Source organism: Gadus morhua, chromosome 1 (assembly GCF_902167405.1).
Source record: "Gadus morhua chromosome 1, gadMor3.0, whole genome shotgun sequence".
NCBI classification, from domain to species: Eukaryota; Metazoa; Chordata; class Actinopteri; order Gadiformes; family Gadidae; genus Gadus; species Gadus morhua.
The window spans coordinates 30,838,671-30,858,670 of record NC_044048.1 but is presented as its reverse complement, the minus strand read 5'-3'; the positions used below and the strand labels follow the sequence as shown (position 1 = coordinate 30,858,670).

Sequence of the window (20,000 nt, the reverse complement as noted above, 5' to 3'; positions counted from 1 at the left end):
CCCCCCCCCCCCCCCCCCCCCCCCCCCCCCCCCAGGCCGGCGGCGCCGAGAGAATCCAAAGAAATGAGGGAAAATGGAGGGAGGGGGCGGGGGGGGATCAAGCTAGAGAGAGAGAGAGACATTTTAGAGGGGGAGAAAATAAAGCAGACAGCTGGTCACAGACAGCCTGCCAGAAAAGAGAGGGGGGGGGGGGGGGGCAGGAGCCCGGCCGCCACAAATACGACATTCTTGTGAGTCAGACGGTCCGACGCTGGCGGGATCCTTCCTTCCTGGACGCAGGAAGCTCCCCCCCCCTCCTCCTCCCTCACGGCCCTGCAGTGGGAACCCACTCCACCCCCCCCCCCCCCGGCTGACCCTCTGCTGAGTCCGAACGGCGGGCCGGACTCAAACCCGCGGCCTCCTCACGGCGTCTCTGCACTATGCATTCCACTGTCCCCCGATACCAAAGATGACCGGGCCTGTGGGGGCGGAGCCGGGCCTATGGGGGCGGAGCCGGACCTGTGGGGGCGGAGCCGGGTCTATGGGGGCGGAGCCGGACACGTGGGGGCGGAGCCAGGTCTATGGGGGCGGAGCCGGACCCGTGGGGACGGAGCCGGGCCTGTGAGGGCGGAGCCGGACCTCTGAAGGGTAGCCGGTCTTGTTTGGGCGGAGCCGGATGTGGGGGCGGAGCCAGGCGTCCCAACGGAGGTTTTCTGGTCGCATCACGGAGACGGACGGTGAATGGACTCCCACAAGGGGGCGCTGCTCCCACCAGGGGGCGCTGTGGCCCTCGAGGCCGGAGCGCTGCTCCCACCAGGGGGGCGCTGTGGCCCTCGAGGCCGGAGCGCTGCTCCCACCAGGGGGCGCTGCTCCCACCAGGGGGCGCTGTGGCCCTCGAGGCCGGAGCGCTGCTCCCACCAGGGGGCGCTGCTCCCACCAGGGGGCGCTGTGGCCCTCGAGGCCGGAGCGCTGCTCCCACCAGGGGGGCGCTGTGGCCCTCGAGGCCGGAGCGCTGCTCCCACCAGGGGGCGCTGCTCCCACCAGGGGGCGCTGTGGCCCTCGAGGCCGGAGCGCTGCTCCCACCAGGGGGGCACTGTGGCCCTCGAGGCCGGAGCGCGGCATGACACAAAGACTGGACAGAGTCGCTGATACAGGGGGGGGACATTGTACCGGCCCCGAGGACTACAGTTGAAATAGAAAACATATAAAAACATGCAAAATTGTACAGACTCATGCTAAAGTTGAAGATATTCTGAAGGTTATATATGTGGTACTTTTCTTTTCCTTTGTTAAATGTAGTTGCACGAATACAGTTTTATTTTACAGAGAATCGTGACCGGCGCTTTGAACCTTTGTGGTACGTTCTGATTTGTCTTTTTCTTTTGACCTTTTTCTGAGTGTAAAATAGAGCCCCCCCCCCTCACCCCAATCTTAAATGCTACTTCAGCATATAAATACGAGGAAATATTATTTATAGGCTTTTGATGTAGTAGACAAATTATATGTATAATTATTAGCCCATGAGACGAATCCCAAAGATACCGACTTTGTTTTCTCTCGTTTGCCGGGCAAAGAAAGGCACAAAGCTCTTAAATGCATTTTTTTTTATCTGTTATGGATTTCATTTTTATTACAAACAATGAACGCAATTAAGTTAAAAAAAAACAATGGTCTCTAGATTTCCCTGCATTGTTTTCATCCTATTTTTATATTCACCACTTGGTGAAATAAATCCAATAAGAGACCACTGCCTGCGTCTGTTTTCTACTGCGTGTGTGTTCTCCGGTGTGTGTGTGTGTACTCCGGTGTGTGTGTGTGTTTGTGTTCTCCGGTGTGTGTGTGTGTGTGTGTGTGTGTGTACTCCGGTGTGTGTGTGTTTGTGTTCTCCGGTGTTTGTGTGTGTGTGTGTGTTCTCCGGTGTTTGTGTGTGTGTGTTCTCCGGTGTGTGGGTTCGTTCTCCGGTGTGTGTGTTCTCCGGTGTGTGTGTGTGTGTTCTCCGCCGTGTGTGTCTGTGTTATCCGGTGTGTGTGTGTGATCTCCCCCAGGTGTTTCTACTTCCTTCTCCCAGAAAAGTGCATGTGTGGGCGTTTGAAGTTCCCCATTGCATCAGTGTGTGTGCGCGCGTGCGTCTGTGTGTGTGCGTGGGCACTGGGGACGTAGTCCGGGTCATCACCTGTCGAGGAAGGTGTGAGGTTCAGCCGCGGGCCAGGAACACCCAGACACTCTCCACTCACACACACACGCACACATTTGTAAAATATATACATAAAGCACAGCCCACCATCTTGGACTCCCCTTGTCCCCAGCGTGGGGCCGTGATGGGGGCCGTGATGGGGCTCTGGGACCAACTTAAAGCCCCGGCGGCCATCTTAATTATTAAGGAGAGACTCAGAGGCCGGGGAACGGGCGTTTCAATATCCCTTACAGCCGGCCGCACACTTGTGTATAAAATTAGCATAAAGAAGGAAATTAAATTACTTCCAACCGCAAACGCTGTCGAAAGCTAATCAGAATTCAATGAAGTGGAGCGGATGGCAGTCGGGGTGTACGGAGTAAACCGGAGAAGGTGTGCGACTGTGCGAGACTATGAATACACACACACACACACACAGCAAGTGGAGTGGTTAAGGTGGGTGGGTGTGGGGGGGGGGCTTGGCAGGGAAACAGAGCAGTCTGTGTCTCCCCGCTACCACCTGGGCTGAGGGGCCTGGCAACGCTTCTGACGCCCCCGCCAGCCCGGCACAGCCCGCCGCCGGAGGGCCCAACACCCCCCCCCCCCCCCCCCCCCCGTGTGTGTGTGTGTGTGTGTGTGTGTGTGTGTGTGTGTTGTCCCTGCTCCTGGACAGCCCGGCCCAGTCTGGCTTGGCTGAGCCCTGGCAGTGAGAGATCGTAGCCTCTCCTCTCCTCTCCTCTCCCTCCCCCCCCCCCCCCCCCCCACATCTAAAATGGCCGCTGCCGCTCCCACAAAGCCTGCAGGCGCCGACAGAGTACCGACGCTTTATTTGGTCGCTTTTTTCAGGTGCGAATTGTGCACGGCCATCTGGACGCTTCCGCAGCGAACCAGGAGACAGAAAAGACAGAACACGGAGACGGCGTTCAACAAAGGCTTTATGGTTCAAACGTATACGCTGTTGATATCGTACAGCTCCCACGGTTTGACTAACATCACGCTGGACTAAATGGCTCTGTACAAAATAGAAAAAGTCAAACAGAAACAACTGATCCTCAATAAAAGCTCCGGGGGGGGGGGGGGGGGGGGGGGCTCTGTCCCCGGGGGGGGCCTCTCCGGGGCCTCAGTCGTCCTCGTCTCCAGATAGCTCCAGGTCCTCCACCAGATCGTCTGCCCCTCCTGCCAGCTCCTCCAGCGTGGAGGTGGCCAGCTGCTCAGGAGCCTTGGAGGCTTTAGCTCCCTGCTCTTCCTCCTCCTCGTCATCCTCACCACCGCTGCCATCTGGAAACACAAACGGCCCGAGTTTAAGAATGCTGGAATATTTAACGACAACAACCGCAGAACTTCCTGTTCTGCGCCGGGGGTTCCACGCCCTACCCGAGTCGTCTCCGTCCAGGCCTTCGTCGCTCATGTCCGACAGATCCAGATCGTCATCATCATCGTCGTCGTCGTCGTCGCTGCCGTAGCGTTTTTTGTCTGCGGGAGCGAGGGAGACGGACGTAAACATCGTGCCTCCATAACCCAGCAGCGTCGGGACGACCTCCGGCCGGCGGACCAAAGCCCGACCTCCGGCCGGCGGACCAAAGCCCGACCTCCGGCCGGCGGACCAAAGCCCGACCTCCGGCCGCCGCCCGCCAAGCACCACGCTCTGCAGTCGGACCAACAGCGCTGGACGGGGGTCGGGCGGACCCTGAGCGTTCCCGCTCCGATGGCCCCCCCTCCCCCTCCTGATGTAGGCCGAGCAGAACGCCACAGCAGACGTTGGGAACGCTCTCTATCGCCGTGGCAACCCCCAACAACAGGTTTCTGTGCGTTCCGGTCTGCAGACACACTTGCGTCACATTCCTTGTTGCCTATTTAACAATCCCTTTTATTTGCTATTATCCTCCCAGCAAATAATGGGCTTATTATTTTAACAGTGGGAACAGCAACTTCTTATTAAACGGCGGACTGCTCGAAAGTTCACAGGAAAAATTAAGAGTGACGAGATTAAACAGCCTGGCATTAGTACAAACCAGGAGACGCTCAACACGCTCGGGCGGAAGTCGATCCAACCAACACGGAGGTTACATGACACTATACACTACATCAGAACTGCAATCCTAATTAGACTACATTAGGACAATTTAATTAGCCTAATTATGTGGTCTGGGTTTTTGCTGCAGTCCCTGTAAGCAAAATGTCCCTAACCCCTAATCCCTAAACCCTAGGTCCCTAGCCCCTAGGTCCCTAGCCCCTTGGTCCCTAGCCCCTAGGTCCCTAGCCCCTAGGTCCCTAACCCCCTAGCCCCTAGGTCCCTAGCTCCTTGGTCCCTAGCCCCTAGGTCCCTAGCTCCTAGGTTCCTAGCCCTAGGTCCCTGACCCCTAGGTCCCTAGCCCCTAGGTCTGGTCAGTAAGAGCTCAGGTCACATGGCCTCTGACAGAACTTCCTGTGAGCTTCAAGACATCAGGAACCAAACAGGAAGTCACAAGAAAACTAAAAACAAGATCAAATAAATAAAGAACCAAACCTCACCAGTGACAGAATAATGTATATATATAATATACATTATATTGTAACCCTTCTAATAATAAACATAGCGACCTGCGCTGATATTAATGCTCCCAGAATGCACCAGGGGGAGGGCAGGACACCTGTATGTGGGCCGACCAATCAGGGCCGCCGGCCAGCACGGCTTCTCTACCGGGGGAGAACAATTACAGACATGGCGGCCATGACAGTCCGCCGCGGCGGCGGCCATGACAGTCCGCCGCGGCGGCGGCCATGACAGTCCGCCGCGGCGGCGGCCATGACAGTCCGCCGCGGCGGCGGCCATGACAGTCCGCCGCGGCGGCGGCCATGACAGTCCGCCGCGGCGGCGGCCATGACAGTCCGCCGCGGCGGCGGCCATGACAGTCCGCCGCGGCGGCCATGACAGTCCGCCGCGGCGGCCATGACAGTCCACCGCGGCGGCCATGACAGTCCGCCGCGGCGGCCATGACAGTCCGCCGCGGCGGCCATGACAGTCCACCGCGGCGGCCATGACAGTCCACCGCGGCGGCCATGACAGTCCACCGCGGGGCTCGACGTCCTCACGGCCTAAATATAGAAACCCAGAGAGCTGCCGACACCGCCGGCGGGCAGCAGAACAGGATGTGTGTGTGTGTCTGTGTGCTTGTGTGTCTGCCTGTGTGTGCGTGTCTGTCCGTGTGTGTGTGTGTGTGTGCTTGTGTGTGTCTGCCTGTGTGTGCGTGTCTGTCCGTGTGTGTGTGTGTCTGTGTGCTTGTGTGTGCCTGTGTGTCCGTGTGTATGTGTCGGTGTGTGTCTGCCTGTGTGCGTGTGTCCGTGTGTGTGTGCCTGTGTGTCCGTGTGTATGTGTCTGTGTGTGTCTGCCTGTGTGCGTGTGTCCGTGTGTGTGCGTGCCGTGTTGCCGCGGGGACGGTGCGCTGGGTGTGACAGGAGAACGGCCTGCTAGGGATTAGGAGGAAGTTTACTTTTCCCGACCACACACACACACCAGTTCACACACCAGTGTACGCACACACGCACACCCATGTATACAAACACACGTACACAAACACACACTGTGCTGCGGGACGGGGGGGGGTGGGCAGGGTGGGGGGCGCCCCGGGACGACCCGGAGGACGTGTTGCCGGCGGTGACGCACAAACACCCGTCAATCTGGATCAGCCCCCCCCCCGGCTCCTCACGACAGGTTGTGTGTCCGTGTGTGTCTGTTTGTGTGATATAATATCGACATATAAGTGTGTGTCTGTGTGTATCTGTTTCTGTGTGTGTGTCTAGCGGCAATGTGCGGGGGCAGCTATCTGGAAGTCCTAGCTTGAGAAAGGGGGAGGGATGTGGGAGGGAAGATCAGAGAGAGGGAGGGCGGGGGGGGGGGGGGGGGAGGGGAGAGAGAGAGAGAGAGAGAGAGAGAGAGAGAGAGAGAGAGAGAGAGAGAGAGAGAGAGAGAGAGAGAGAGAGAGAGAGAGAGACACAGAGAGAGAGCGAGAGAGAGAGGGAGAGGGAGAGGGAGAGGGAGAGAGAGAGAGAGAGAGAGAGAGAGAGAGAGAGAGAGAGAGAGAGAGAGGGAGAGGGAGAGAGAGAGAGAGAGAGAGAGAGAGAGAGAGAGGGAGAGAGGGAGAGAGGGGGAGAGACACAGAGAGAGAGAGAGAGGGAGCGAGAGCGAGAGCGAGGGAGAGGGAGAGGGAGAGAGAGAGAGAGAGAGAGAGAGAGAGAGAGAGAGAGAGAGAGAGAGGGAGAGGGAGAGGGAGAGGGAGAGAGAGAGAGAGAGAGAGAGAGAGAGAGAGAGAGAGAGAGAGAGAGAGAGAGAGAGAGAGGGAGAGGAGTGGGAGCAGCACCTCTGGCTGTTCCACTGGGCTGGTTTGAATTAGGAACCCCCACCGGGACCCAAGCCTCCACTTCCTGTCAAACAGGGGGGCGAGAGAGAGAGAGAGAGAGAGAGAGACAGAGAGTGGAGTGAGCACACACACACACACACACACACACACACACACACACACACACACACACACACACACACACACACACACACACACACACACACACACACACACACACACACACACACACACACACACACACAGTGGAGCCAGGAGAGAGCGTGTGCGCTAGAGGACAGCAGAGGAGAGAGAGATGGGGGGGGGCCCTGTGGCAGCTGTCTGTCCGTTGCTTTCGGGGGCGGCGCTGGGGGGGGGGGGGGGGGGGGGTTTCTGCAATGAAGTCCAGATGCAAAACAAAACTAAAGAAGGACGCCCTTCCTCCCTCTCCCCTCCTCCTCCTCCCTCCCTCCCCCCCCCCTCCTTCCTCTGTGACCTGCCGCCGCCGGGGGGGGGGTGGTGGGGGGGGCTTCCTGCCTGCGGCGCATCCGAGTGCGAAGCGGGAAACGCGGGGCGCAGCGCTGACCCCTGGACGACCCCGGAGCCGCCGCTCGCTCTCCCCGGCAACACGAGAGGGCGGGCGAGCGACGCCGTCTGATTGGCCGGTTGCAAGGCCCGGTGTGCTTAGAGGTCTGGTGAGGGGCGGGGTTAGGGGCGGGGTTAGGGGCGGGGTTAGGGGTGGCGGTCAGCTGGAGGTCACCCCCGTGTTGCTACTGGCGACGGGGTCAGTGTCACCGGGAGGCACTTTGGGTTTGTTATGAGAGAACACGACCCCCCGGTGGGCGGGACCGGAGCCACGCCCCGCCCAGTGACCCCCCGGTGGGCGGGGCCGGAGCCACGCCCCGCCCAGTGACCCCCCGGTGGGCGGGACCGGAGCCACGCCCCGCCCAGTGACCCCCCGGTGGGCGGGACCGGAGCCACGCCCCGCCCAGTGACCCCCCGGTGGGCGGGGCCGGAGCCACGCCCCGCCCAGTGACCCCCGTGGCGCAGCGTAGCGCGGCGTGGGACTCACTCTTGATCTTCAGCATCTCCTCGTCCTCGTCGGAGTCGTCCGAGTCGAACAGGTCCCCGAAGGCCCGCTTGTCCTCCGCCTTCTTCTCTGAGAGCTTCCTGCGCTTCAGCTCCGGGAGGTCCAGGTCCTCCATCTGAACAGACACACAACCGTCAGGACAGACGCACAACCATGAGGACAGACGCACAACCATCAGAACACATAACCGTCAGGACAGACACACAACCATCAGGACAGACGCACAACCATGAGGACACACAACCGTCAGGACAGACGCACAACCATGAGGACAGACGCACAACCATCAGGACACACAACCGTCAGGACACGCACACAACCGTCAGGACAGACGCACAACCATCAGGACACACAACCGTCAGGACAGACACACAACCGTCAGGACAGACACACAACCGTCAGGACAGACACACAACCGTCAGGACAGACACACAACACAACCATCAGGACAGACACACAACCGTCAGGACAGACACACAACCGTCAGGACACACACACCAGGAGACATCACTGCCAGCCAAAGGACTTCACTGAGAGTACTGAAGGGTTGCTGATGAAGTCCTGGCTAGTGTGAGGCCTCCCAGCAGCTCAAAGGTACCGGGTTCGATCCCCGACAGCAACAGATCCTACAGAGACGTCCGACCCCCCCAGCTGCTGAACGACGCTTCGTGTCTGAATGTCTAAAGAGCCAATCAGGGTCAAAACCCTAATCCAACCCTGTGTGATACACTGGGGCGAGTTGAAAACATTAGTCGACTTTTACCCTGTTAAGAAGTTAAATGTCCCTGAAATTAGACAAATGTGCTAGCATTGCCTAGCGTAGCATGTGACGCCGGAGGTCCATCTTCTCATTCTGCGTTCCAGTAAAACACTCGACACTTAACCGCACCGCGGCCATGCACAGAGCAGGTCATCACACTGCCTCTGACGCCGCCCCCATCTCACGCCTTCATACGGCGTGGGCCGGCCTCCTGAGAGGAGGGTCAACACGGCGGAGACTACTGGATGGTTCTTTGTAAAGCACCTAGCCAGCGGTTAGCATGCGCTATGGGAGCTGCTAAGAACTAGTTTGGAATATGATAAACGTCTATTGATCACCCACCACCCAATCACAGAAGGCACCTGTACCTCGACAGAGGGGGGGGGGTTCAACAAAAGCCTGATGACATCTGGACATAACCCCGGGCCACGTCCTTAAGTCCTAGCGCCCTCACCCTGGCCTTTGGTCATCGTCCGGTTAAAGAAAGCGTGGTGATCTGGGTGTGGGGCCGGGACGACACTGGGACCAGACTGGGGGTCTAGCAGCGGGGCGGCCTGTGGGGAGATAGTTACCCTTTCTTTGCCCGAGATCTCCAGCTGGATCTCCCTCTCTCTCAGCTTGGCCCATTGGCTGTAGTACTTGGTGAGTGGAGTCCCATCCTCGCTCTGCTTCTTCTCCCACTGGGCCTGAGGACAGCATCACAACACCCGTTACCCCGGCTGCTGGGTCTCTGCCCGGCCTGGGGGGGCCGGGGGCTTAGAGGGGGGCTTACCCGCGCCCCCGCTAAGCCTCTCACCAATCAGAGTCTGCCCCGGGACACGGCCACGGCCGATACCAACGATGCCTTTGTGGAGCGCGTTCTAACGATGTCGAGTTGAAGCGCTTTAGCTCAGCTGATGCGTGGATTGGTTTACGACGGGCGCCGGTGGCGTTGGCCTACGGTAGGACTGAGGGGGGGCGAGAGACACCCGTCGACCGGACCCCGGTACGGTCAGCCGTACGCGGCGAGGGCGGCGGAGGAACCAAAACAGGGATCACAGGCGTCATTAAGACGCGTCAACGCATGAGCGGGAGCGTTGGCGGGAGATCAGAGAGGGGGAGGAGACGGGGGAGAGACGGGGGAGAGACGGGGGAGGCGGCTCTGAAAGGAGAGACCAGCGGATCTGGCCCAGACTTCCCCGAAAGGTCTTTGTGGACGATATTGATTAGGCCCAATCACATTATCTGACCGGCAAATCCAATAGAGGGTATAGACCGCAGCTTCCTCCGCCCGCCCTAACGCATTTACCACAATCTGACGCGCTGCTATTAGGGCGCCGGCGAGGGGGGGGGGGGGGACGGGAAGAGGGGGAGGGGGGGGGACGGGAAGAGGGGGAGGGGGGGGGGGATCAGAAGAAATCTCTGCGCCAAGACTCTCTCTCTCTGGCTGGAGTCGCCTCTCCCAGAGACAAATACATCAGCAATGAGTTTCACAGAGGAAAACAAATCAAGAACCGTAGCAGCAAAGCAACAACAACAACAACAACAACAACAACAGGCGAAGAACACGAGAAAGGATGACAACGAGACAGAGAGAGAAACAGACAGACACAGAGACAAAGAGAGAGAGACAGAGAGAGAGAGAGAGAGAGAGTGAGACAAAGAGAGAGAGACAAAGAGAGAGAGAGAGAGTGAGACAAAGAGAGAGAGACAAAGAGAGAGAGAGAGAGAGTGAGACAAAGAGAGAGAGACAAAGAGAGAGAGAGAGAGAGTGAGACAAAGAGAGAGAGACAAAGAGAGAGAGAGAGAGAGTGAGACAAAGAGAGAGAGACAAAGAGAGAGAGAGAGAGTGAGACAAAGAGAGAGAGACAAAGAGAGAGGAGACAGAGAGATAGAGAGAGAGAGACAAAGAGAGAGAGGAGACAGAGAGAAACAGACAGACAGAGAGACAAAGAGAGAGAGACAGGGAGAAACAGACAGACAGAGACAGAGACAGAGACAGAGAGAGACAGAGACAGAGAGAGAGGAGCGGGGGAGAGCGGAGCGGGGGAGAGCGGAGCGGGGGAGAGCGGAGCGGGGGAGAGCGGAGCGGGGGAGACGGGGCGTCACTAATGAGACGCTACAGCAGGGCGCCGCGCCCGCGGGGGAGCCGTGGCCTTTCCTCAGCGACAGTGTCACCCCCCCCGCCCGGCCCCCCGCCCCCTCGGTGACACCGTCACCTTTTGCCACGACGCCGGCGGGCCGGGGGGGGGGGGGGGGGGGGCTGGCGACAGCCTCCGCTGGGCCCGGCGCCGTGGCAACAGGAGCTGGCGCTGCCGCGGCGCCGCCGTGCTGTCTGTCTGTTGTACCGCCCAGACACACACACACGCACACACACACACACACACACACACACGCACGCACGCACGCACGCACGCACACACGCACGCACGCACGCACGCGCACACACGCACGCACGCACACACACACTCGCGCACTCACGCTCACAGACAGACGGACACACACACACACACACACACACACTGATCAGATGAATTACATAAAGAGACTGCTCTTTAATTTCGACCCTACATGTTATCAAATATTATATCACGAGGACGCAGCGAAACCATGAGAGAGTGAAGGTGAAACCATGAGAGTGAAGGTGAAACCATGAGAGAGTGAAGGTGAAACCATGAGAGAGTGAAGGTGAAACCATGAGAGAGTGAAGGTGAAACCATGAGAGTGAAGGTGAAACCATGAGAGAGTGAAGGTGAAACCATGAGGGTGAAGGTGAAACCATGAGAGTGAAGGTGAAACCATGAGAGAGTGAAGGTGAAACCATGAGAGAGTGAAGGTGAAACCATGAGGGTGAAGGTGAATCCATGAGAGAGTGAAGGTGAAACCATGAGAGAGTGAAGGTGAAACCATGAGAGTGAAGGTGAAACCATGAGAGAGAAGGTGAAACCATGAGAGAGTGAAGGTGAAGCCATGAGAGAGTGAAGGTGAAACCATGAGCGTGGAGGTGAAACCATGAGAGTGAAGGTGAAACCATGAGAGAGTGAAGGTGAAACCATGAGAGTGGAGGTGAAACCATGAGCGTGGAGGTGAAACCATGAGAGAGTGAAGGTGAAACCATGAGAGTGAAGGTGAAACCATGAGAGAGAAGGTGAAACCATGAGCGTGAAGGTGAAACCATGAGAGAGAAGGTGAAACCATGAGAGTGAAGGTGAAACCATGAGCGTGGAGGTGAAACCATGAGCGCCACCAGATTTAGATTTATAACGAGGTGTAAAAGCATGCAAACTAGGGCTGTAACGATACGCGTATCAAACCGAAAATCGCGATATTCAAAGCCACGAACCTGTCTCGCGGTGTGAGAAGGCAGAAGCGCGATATGCCCTTTCTAACTCTTCGGTCAAATTGTCAGATTGAAATTTGCTAATAATTTGTCAAAATAATAGTCTGCTGACAGCGCCCCCTCCTATCGATGCCGTAAATATGTGACGAGATGCCCTCTCTGTGATCACAGCTCTCCGTGGCTACGGAGGATTGCATTTCTCCACAGCCGTCGAAGTCCTCATATGCGATATGAACGACATTTATCCAGAGTGGGCCAAGCGCGAAAAAAATTGCCTGTGTGATCCTGTCTCTATTGTTTTGTGTGATTTGACTGGCAGTTTTTCTGCTTATAGGTCGGAATGAAGCGGCCACCGATTATTGACAGGATGGGTACTTTATTCTACCGGACTCGTTCGCTTCTTCACTAGACACACGCGCTACCGCTCACTCTCCTCGCTCGTCCAATCACTCGCTGACGTCACTCACACACGCATACGCACACTGCCATTCTCGCGCATACACATATGCTACTCGTAACACTATGCCTCGTTATTGCAACGTTCATGTTTTTCCTCATCTATTGAAAGTTAGGCTATTAAACATGTTGCATTCTATACGGCCTTATGTCATTATTTAAGCTACATAGCCTAATAAGAAGCGCTAATAAGGATATTTGAATAAACCAACCAAACAGTTAAAGGGGCCCTATTATGCCTACCAGCAAAAAGCATCCTCCAACTGCAATCTTTGGTTATTTCTTTATTAATTTAGCTATACTTTAATAATATTCTTTCGGTTCAAATCTGTTCAGTGTTCCAAATTATTTTTTATTAAATGTTACATTAAGATAATTGGTATTTAAGTGTTGTTTAAATAAAATGCTTTTTAAATTTAAAAGAATCGTGGGATGTATCGAACCGTGGGTCAAAAATCGCGATACAAACCGAATCGTGAATTTTTGTATCGTTACAGCCCTAATGCAAACACAAAATGATTTGAACGGAGCAAAATTAATAACCCAAAAATGAAGCTGGGAGTAAACGCGTCGTAATAAAAGTTGTTTGCCATGAAGCCCTCTATCGCCGGGAGAAGTATCCACATCTTCACTTCTTTGGGCAATTTCAACTTCCCCCAGGTGTTAGTGTGATGTGGAGAACGTCTGGCGTTGGATAAAGAGCATCACTTTGTTGAACACGGAAGTGTTCTTGGCGCCAATGCGGTGGCATTTAGTGGTTTTAGACGACTGAAGACAAACGGCAGGCATGAGGCTTTGGGCCTTGAAGGAAGGACCGTTGTGTTCCAGGTGAATTAGCGACCAGACGCCCTGGTTCACTGTCCCGGTCTGAGCTCAGAGGACGCCAGTGTAATTCCACTAGCGCTATTCTAAACGTATAAAAACCTACACTATAACCCAATGAAGTCCTCCTGATTCAAGGACAGGAAGTAGGACGGGCGTGTGCAGGTGGAGCGGGGGGAACGAGGGACCTAGCGCGCTCGGCTGGGACAACAACGCTCCACTGTCTCCCTCTGTTTCCAGGAGGAAATGGAGCCGCCGCCGCCGCCGCCGCCGCCGGAGACGGGGCAGGAAGCCACCAGGAGGCGGGCCAAGGTGAGCCCAGCCGGGAGGCGGCCCAGACCGGGGCCCCGCGCCGGAAGGGCTTTTCCCCACGCTCCAGCACGCCTTCCATAAACACACACTCTCAGTATAAACACACACACACACACGAGCGCGCGCGCACTGACCACGGCGGCGGTGTCGGCCACTCCGAAGGAGGCCTTCTGTCTCAGGGCTGTGATGTGGCCGCTGTTCTCCTGAACCTTCTCCAGCAGCTGGCGCACCGGCTTGCAGTAATTGGCCACTTTGCATTCCTTCAGGAACGCTTTCAGCTGCAGGGAGACAGGGAGGGGGAGACAGGGAGGGGGGGAGACAGGGAGGGGGAGACAGGGAGGGGGAGACAGGGAGGGGGAGACAGGGAGGGGGGGAGACAGGGAGGGGGAGACAGGGAGGGGGAGACAGGGAGGGGGAGACAGAGAGGGAGAGACAGGGAGACAGGGAGGAGGAGACAGGGAGAGGGGGAGACAGGGAGGGGGAGACAGGGAGGGGGAGACAGAGAGGGGGAGACAGAGAGGGAGAGACAGGGAGACAGGGAGGAGGAGACAGGGAGAGGGGGAGACAGGGAGGGGGAGACAGGGAGGGGGAGACAGGGAGGGGGAGACAGGGAGGGGGGGAGACAGGGAGGGGGAGACAGGGAGGGGGAGACAGGGAGGGGGGGAGACAGGGAGGGGGGAGAGGGGGAGACAGGGAGGGGGAGACAGGGAGGGGGAGACAGGGGGAGACAGGGAGGGGGAGACAGAGAGGGGGAGACAGAGAGGGAGAGACAGGGAGACAGGGAGGAGGAGACAGGGAGAGGGGGAGACAGGGAGGGGGAGACAGGGAGGGGGAGACAGGGAGGGGGAGACAGGGAGGGGGGGAGACAGGGAGGGGGAGACAGGGAGGGGGAGACAGGGAGGGGGGGAGACAGGGAGGGGGGGAGACAGGGAGGGGGAGACAGGGAGGGGGAGAGAGGGAGGGGGAGAGAGGGAGGGGGAGAGAGGGGGAGACAGGGAGGGGGGGAGACAGGGAGGGGGAGAGACAGGGAGGGGGAGACAGTGGGAGACAGGGAGGGAGAGACAGGGAGACAGGTGGGGGGTGATGGGGAGACAGAGAGGGAGAGACAGGGAGACAGGGAGGAGGAGACAGGGAGGGGGAGACAGGGAGAGGGGGAGACAGGGAGGGAGAGACAGGGAGACAGGGAGGGGGAGACAGGGAGAGGGGGAGACAGGGAGGGAGAGACAGGGAGACAGGGAGGGGGAGACAGGGAGGGGGAGACAGGGAGAGGGGGAGACAGGGAGGGAGAGACAGGGAGACAGGGAGGGGGAGAGAGGGAGACAGGGAGAGGGGGAGACAGGGAGGGAGAGACAGGGAGACAGGGAGGGGGAGAGAGGGAGACAGGGAGACAGGGAGGGGGAGAGGCCGGCCAGTGAGTAATGTGTTTTACGGAGCGCCGTCGATAGTGTCCCTCCAGTGTCCCCTGGTCAGTCTGGTGTCTCCAGTGTCCCCTGGTGGTCAGTCTGGTGTCTCCAGTGTCCCCTGGTCAGTCTGGTGTCTCCAGTGTCCCCTGGTGGTCAGTCTGGTGTCTCCAGTGTCCCCTGGTCAGTCTGGTGTCTCCAGTGTCCCCTGGTGGTCAGTCTGGTGTCTCCAGTGTCCCCTGGTGGTCAGTCTGGTGTCTCCAGTGTCCCCTGGTGGTCAGTCTGGTGTCTCCAGCGTCCCCTGGTCAGTCTGGTGTCTCCAGTGTCCCCTGGTCAGTCTGGTGTCTCCAGTGTCCCCTGGTGGTCAGTCTGGTGTCTCCAGTGTCCCCTGGTGGTCAGTCTGGTGTCTCCAGTGTCCCCTGGTGGTCAGTCTGGTGTCTCCAGTGTCCCCTGGTGGTCAGTCTGGTGCCTCCAGTGTCCCCTGGTGGTCAGTCTGGTGTCTCCAGTGTCCCCTGGTGGTCAGTCTGGTGTCTCCAGTGTCCCCTGGTGGTCAGTCTGGTGTCTCCAGTGTCCCCTGGTGGTCAGTCTGGTGTCTCCAGTGGTTGAGAAGGGGCTCAGCTAGGTGGGGTTAAGCTAGGTGGGGTTAAGCTAGGTGGGGTTGAGCTAGGTGGGGTTAAGCTAGGTGGGGTTGAGCTAGGTGGGGTTAAGCTAGGTGGGGTTAAGCTAGGTGGGGTTGAGCTCCCCTTACTGTAGAAGGCCGAGGCCGCCCAGTCCCGCAGTCCACCGTAACCCGCTGGGGGTTATCTAGTGTTGGTTATGTATGGTTGGTTATGTATGGTTGGTTATCTAGTGTTGGTTATGTATGGTTGGTTATGTATGGTTGGTTATGTATGGTTGGTTATGTATGGTTGGTTATCTAGTGTTGGTTATGTATGGTTGGTTATCTAGTGTTGGTTATGTATGGTTGGTTATGTATGGTTGGTTATCTAGTGTTGGTTATGTATGGTTGGTTATGTATGGTTGGTTATGTATGGTTGGTTATGTATGGTTGGTTATGTATGGTTGGTTATGTATGGTTGGTTATGTATGGTTGGTTATGTATGGTTGGTTATGTATGGTTGGTTATGTATTGTTGGTTATGTATTGTTGGTTATGTATGGTTGGTTATGTATGGTTGGTTATGTATTGTTGGTTATGTATGGTTGGTTATGTATTGTTGGTTATGTATGGTTGGTTATGTATGGTTGGTTATCTAGTGTTGGTTAAGTATGGTTGGTTATGTATGGTTGGTTATGTAGTGTTGGTTATGTAGTGTTGGTTATGTATGGTTGGTTATGTATGGTTGGTTATGTATGGTTGGTTATCTAGTGTTGGTTATGTATGGTTGGTTATGTATGGTTGGTTATCTAGTATTGGTTATGTATGGTTGGTCATGTATGGTTGGTCATGTATGGTTGGTTATCTAGTGTTGGTTATGTATGGTTGGTCATGTATGGTTGGTCATGTATGGTTGGTCATGTATGGTTGGTCATGTATGGTTGGTTATGTATGGTTGGTCATGTATGGTTGGTCATGTATGGTTGGTTATGTATAGTTGGTTATCTATTGTTGTTTGTATTTTGGGGTGCAGAGAACAAACCATCCCAGAGCACACTGGGTTTGACCTTGAACAGTCTTACCCCCAAAGCACAAGGTCGTGTCGGGTCGAATGCTTGTATCAACATAATTAATTAATCTAATTGTGTTAAGAATTGTAACACCCCAAATAGATTTGAGGCGCATGTGAAGCACGCAAATAAATCAATCTGTTGTGTTCGGAGCTTCACGGTACGACTCTTCTTTGGTCGCACGACAAATATGAAGTGCCCCCCCACCCCCACCCCCCCCGTCTTTAGACAGAGACCAGGGACTTCCACTAAGCAACTGTTACCAACGGCAACAATAAAGAAACTCCTGCTTTATAAAGAACAAGTAAACAGTAAAAGTATGGGTGCGTGAGATCTGCTATTCTGATGAACACCTCTGGGCCCAGACTGGATTACTTTAGCTAGGCATCGAGGTATGAACCCCCCCATTCAGAGACAGGCGATTGCCCTGTGGGTGGGAGGTGTCATGGTGTCTAGGAGGTGTCTCTGCGTTGGGTGCCACGGTGTTGATGGTGGCGTTGTCACATGAAGGAACTCCAGTTAAATAACATAAGTGACTTTTTTCATCCACGGGTGAGTCTTTGTGCCGATTGCTCCTCCATCTCCTTTTGCATCTCGCAGGTTTAAGGCGAGAACAGAAGAATTAAAATCTGTCACAGTGTCATATAAATATTGTAGTGTGCGGCATAATTGGCCTAATAAACTAAGGAGATTAGAGTGGAGAAGGCCTTAGTCTATGTTCATTACATTATACATTGATATAAGGATCTGTGATCAGTGTGCCTTGACTGCAGATATTGTTGGCATGATTCACACGCCGTGTACAGCAGGTGATACTGTGGCCCCGGCGGACCGATCCAGACAGATGTTCAGGTTTGAACTATTTTGGGAAACAATTCAGTGGCGACACACGTGATGACTCTGAGTGGATCAGGTTGGGGTACGGGGGGCCTGGTGTGATGACTCTGAGTGGATCATGTTGGGGTACGGGGGGCCTGGGGGTGTGATGACTCTGAGTGGATCAGGTTGGGGTACGGGGGGCCTGGGGGTGTGATGACTCTGAGTGGACCAGGTTGGGGTACGGGGGGCCTGGGGGGGGTGTGATGACTCTGAGTGGATCAGGTTGGGGTACGGGGGGCCTGGGGGTGTGATGACTCTGAGTGGACCAGGTTGGGGTACGGGGGGGGGTGTGATGACTCTGAGTGGACCAGGTTGGGGTACGGGGGGGGGTGTGATGACTCTGAGTGGACCAGGTTGGGGGTACGGGGGGCCTGGGGGTGTGATGACTCTGAGTGGACCAGGTTGGGGTACGGGGGGCCTGGGGGGAGTGTGATGACTCTGAGTGGACCAGGTTGGGGTACGGGGGGCCTGGGGGGGGTGTGATGACTCTGAGTGGACCAGGTTGGGGTACAGGGGGCCTGGGGGGGGTGTGATGACTCTGAGTGGATCAGGTTGGGGTACGGGGGGCCTGGGGGTGTGATGACTCTGAGTGGATCAGGTTGGGGTACGGGGGGCCTGGGGGGGGTGTGATGACTCTGAGTGGACCAGGTTGGGGTACGGGGGGCCTGGGGGTGTGATGACTCTGAGTGGACCAGGTTGGGGTACGGGGGGCCTGGGGGGGGGTGTGATGACTCTGAGTGGACCAGGTTGGGGTACGGGGGGCCTGGGGGGGGTGTGATGACTCTGAGTGGACCAGGTTGGGGGTACGGGGGGCCTGGGGGTGTGATGACTCTGAGTGGACCAGGTTGGGGTACGGGGGGCCTGGGGGTGTGATGACTCTGAGTGGACCAGGTTGGGGTACGGGGGGCCTGGGGGTGTGATGACTCTGAGTGGACCAGGTTGGGGTACGGGGGGCCTGGTGTGATGACTCTGAGTGGATCAGGTTGGGGTACGGGGGGCCTGGTGGTGGTGTGATGACTCTGAGTGGACCAGGTTGGGGTACGGTGGGCCTGGGGGGGGTGTGATGGGGGGACTCACCTGGATGATGGTGGGGAGGGCGAGCTCGGGGAAGCCGATGGAGCAGGCCTGGGAGTGGAAGAACTCCAGGATGAGGTCGTACAGCTGGTCTATCAGGCCGTCCTGGGAACACAAACACACTTTAAGTTCCATCACTCTCCCAGTAGGTATTGTAGCTACCCGGCGTCCTTAGGGAGGTACCTCTCCCCAACGTGACCGGCCATGACTTCAGATTCAGACATTAAGGCGTGGGCAGCGGCCTCTGGCTCAGGAACGCCTCCAGGTAGACTGTGGACTTGATCCAGACCCTTCCTGCTGGCCGTCTCACACAGCCTGGCCGGAGACTGTCCTGCAGCCCAGATTCTGAACAGTTTGACAGAAGCTGTCCGAGGCACCAGGGCGACGTCAAAGGGGACGTGACTAAGACACAGTAAAGAACTGAAGCTTATCCGCCCAGCCCACTAGAGCCCGCGGCGGCTTCATGACCATAAAGGAAGCGAGAGGGAGAGGGAGGCACACACACACACCACGCTGCACTTCGTCATTTCTGAAGACTAGCTTGGAGCTAATTCACCGGGGTTATTCTCCTCCTCAGGTCTGAACCCATAGGAGGAGGAGGGTGGGGGGGGGCTGTGCGTTAGTCTGTTGGCTGTTCAGAGCCCTTTAACCCCTCCTGATCCTTTGTCACGCAAACACCAACTGCAGGAGAATCCACCACAGCCAATCAGATCCCCTGCCTCTTTTTGATGACGTAACATGGGGTCTCAGCGAGGCCACAGCGTTCCCCTGCAGGTCATCCTCCCAGCAGGCTGCCCTCCCGAACCCTTCAGCTCAACGACACGCTGTGGACATGGACCCCAGAACCTCAGGGTCGGAGTGGAGCCCCCTACACCGACATCCCCCTGATGAGATCTAGACCCCAGCGCTGAGTCCATGGTACCACCTCCTCAGCCTGGCTCCACTGAGAGGTGTGGCCTAAGACCAGCTCCCCCAGACTCCAACGCTCGGTAGGGGTCAGTCTAGTAGTCAACATAGGGTTAATGTGAACGCAGTGATCATTATTCCATGGCCCATGTTTTATGTGGCCTTGTGTTTTCTAGCATCAATGCACCAAAGTGCCATCGTTGCTCCCGGGGGCACGCGGCCTCGTCTCCACGGTGGAGCCTGGGGCGCCCCCCCCCGGTCTGAGCGCCGGTATGGGGGACCCAGGGTCGCTTTGGGGATCCGTGGGGTTGTGGGCTCACCTTGTAGGCTTTCTCGATCAGGTTGACGTTGTTGAGCTTCAGGATGACGGCGAAGTTGATGGGCTTCTTGCTCATTCGCCCGGGCTTCTTGTTGAAGTCCACCTTCAGCAGCACCTAGGAGCAGAACACCATCAACACACACTGTATATAATGTATATATATATATATATATCTATAATATAGATACCCTCTGCAGCGGTCAAGGGGCTGGAGCTCTGGGGAACAGGGACCCTAACTCAACAAGTGCCAGTCACGACACATACTTTTCATTGTTTCATTGCAACAGCCATTTGATAAACCCGACTATGTTTCGCCTTCCAAGAAAACATAACAAAAAGATCCTGTCCGAAGTTTGAAGCTCCGGGCCGGTTCCTACTGGTTGCTCTGCGGAGCGTCTGCCTGTGAGTGTATTTCCATGTTTCATACGGGTGTGTGTGTGTGTGTGTGTGTGTGTGTGTGTGTGTGTGTGTGTGTGTGTGTGTGTGTGTGTGTGTGTGTGTGTGTGTGTGTGTGCAGCTATTCCTGTC

At 56.6% G+C, this 20,000-nt stretch overlaps 1 protein-coding gene across 1 annotated transcript in view; it reads right to left on the bottom strand.

Moving 5' to 3' along the window:
* Window positions 1-3,069: 3,069 nt before the first annotated feature.
* The window catches only part of noc2l (NOC2-like nucleolar associated transcriptional repressor), a 30,319-nt gene continuing 13,388 nt past the window's right edge, over window positions 3,070-20,000 (bottom strand). Inside the window, exons 12-18 of the mRNA XM_030352700.1 lie at window positions 19,474-19,587; window positions 18,251-18,352; window positions 13,362-13,505; window positions 8,891-9,004; window positions 7,541-7,673; window positions 3,527-3,625; window positions 3,070-3,430 (exon numbers count right to left, since the gene is read on the bottom strand). Of these exons, the coding sequence (XP_030208560.1) occupies window positions 3,273-3,430; window positions 3,527-3,625; window positions 7,541-7,673; window positions 8,891-9,004; window positions 13,362-13,505; window positions 18,251-18,352; window positions 19,474-19,587 (864 nt within the window). The 3' untranslated portion in view covers window positions 3,070-3,272. The remainder of the gene's footprint in view (window positions 3,431-3,526; window positions 3,626-7,540; window positions 7,674-8,890; window positions 9,005-13,361; window positions 13,506-18,250; window positions 18,353-19,473; window positions 19,588-20,000) is intronic.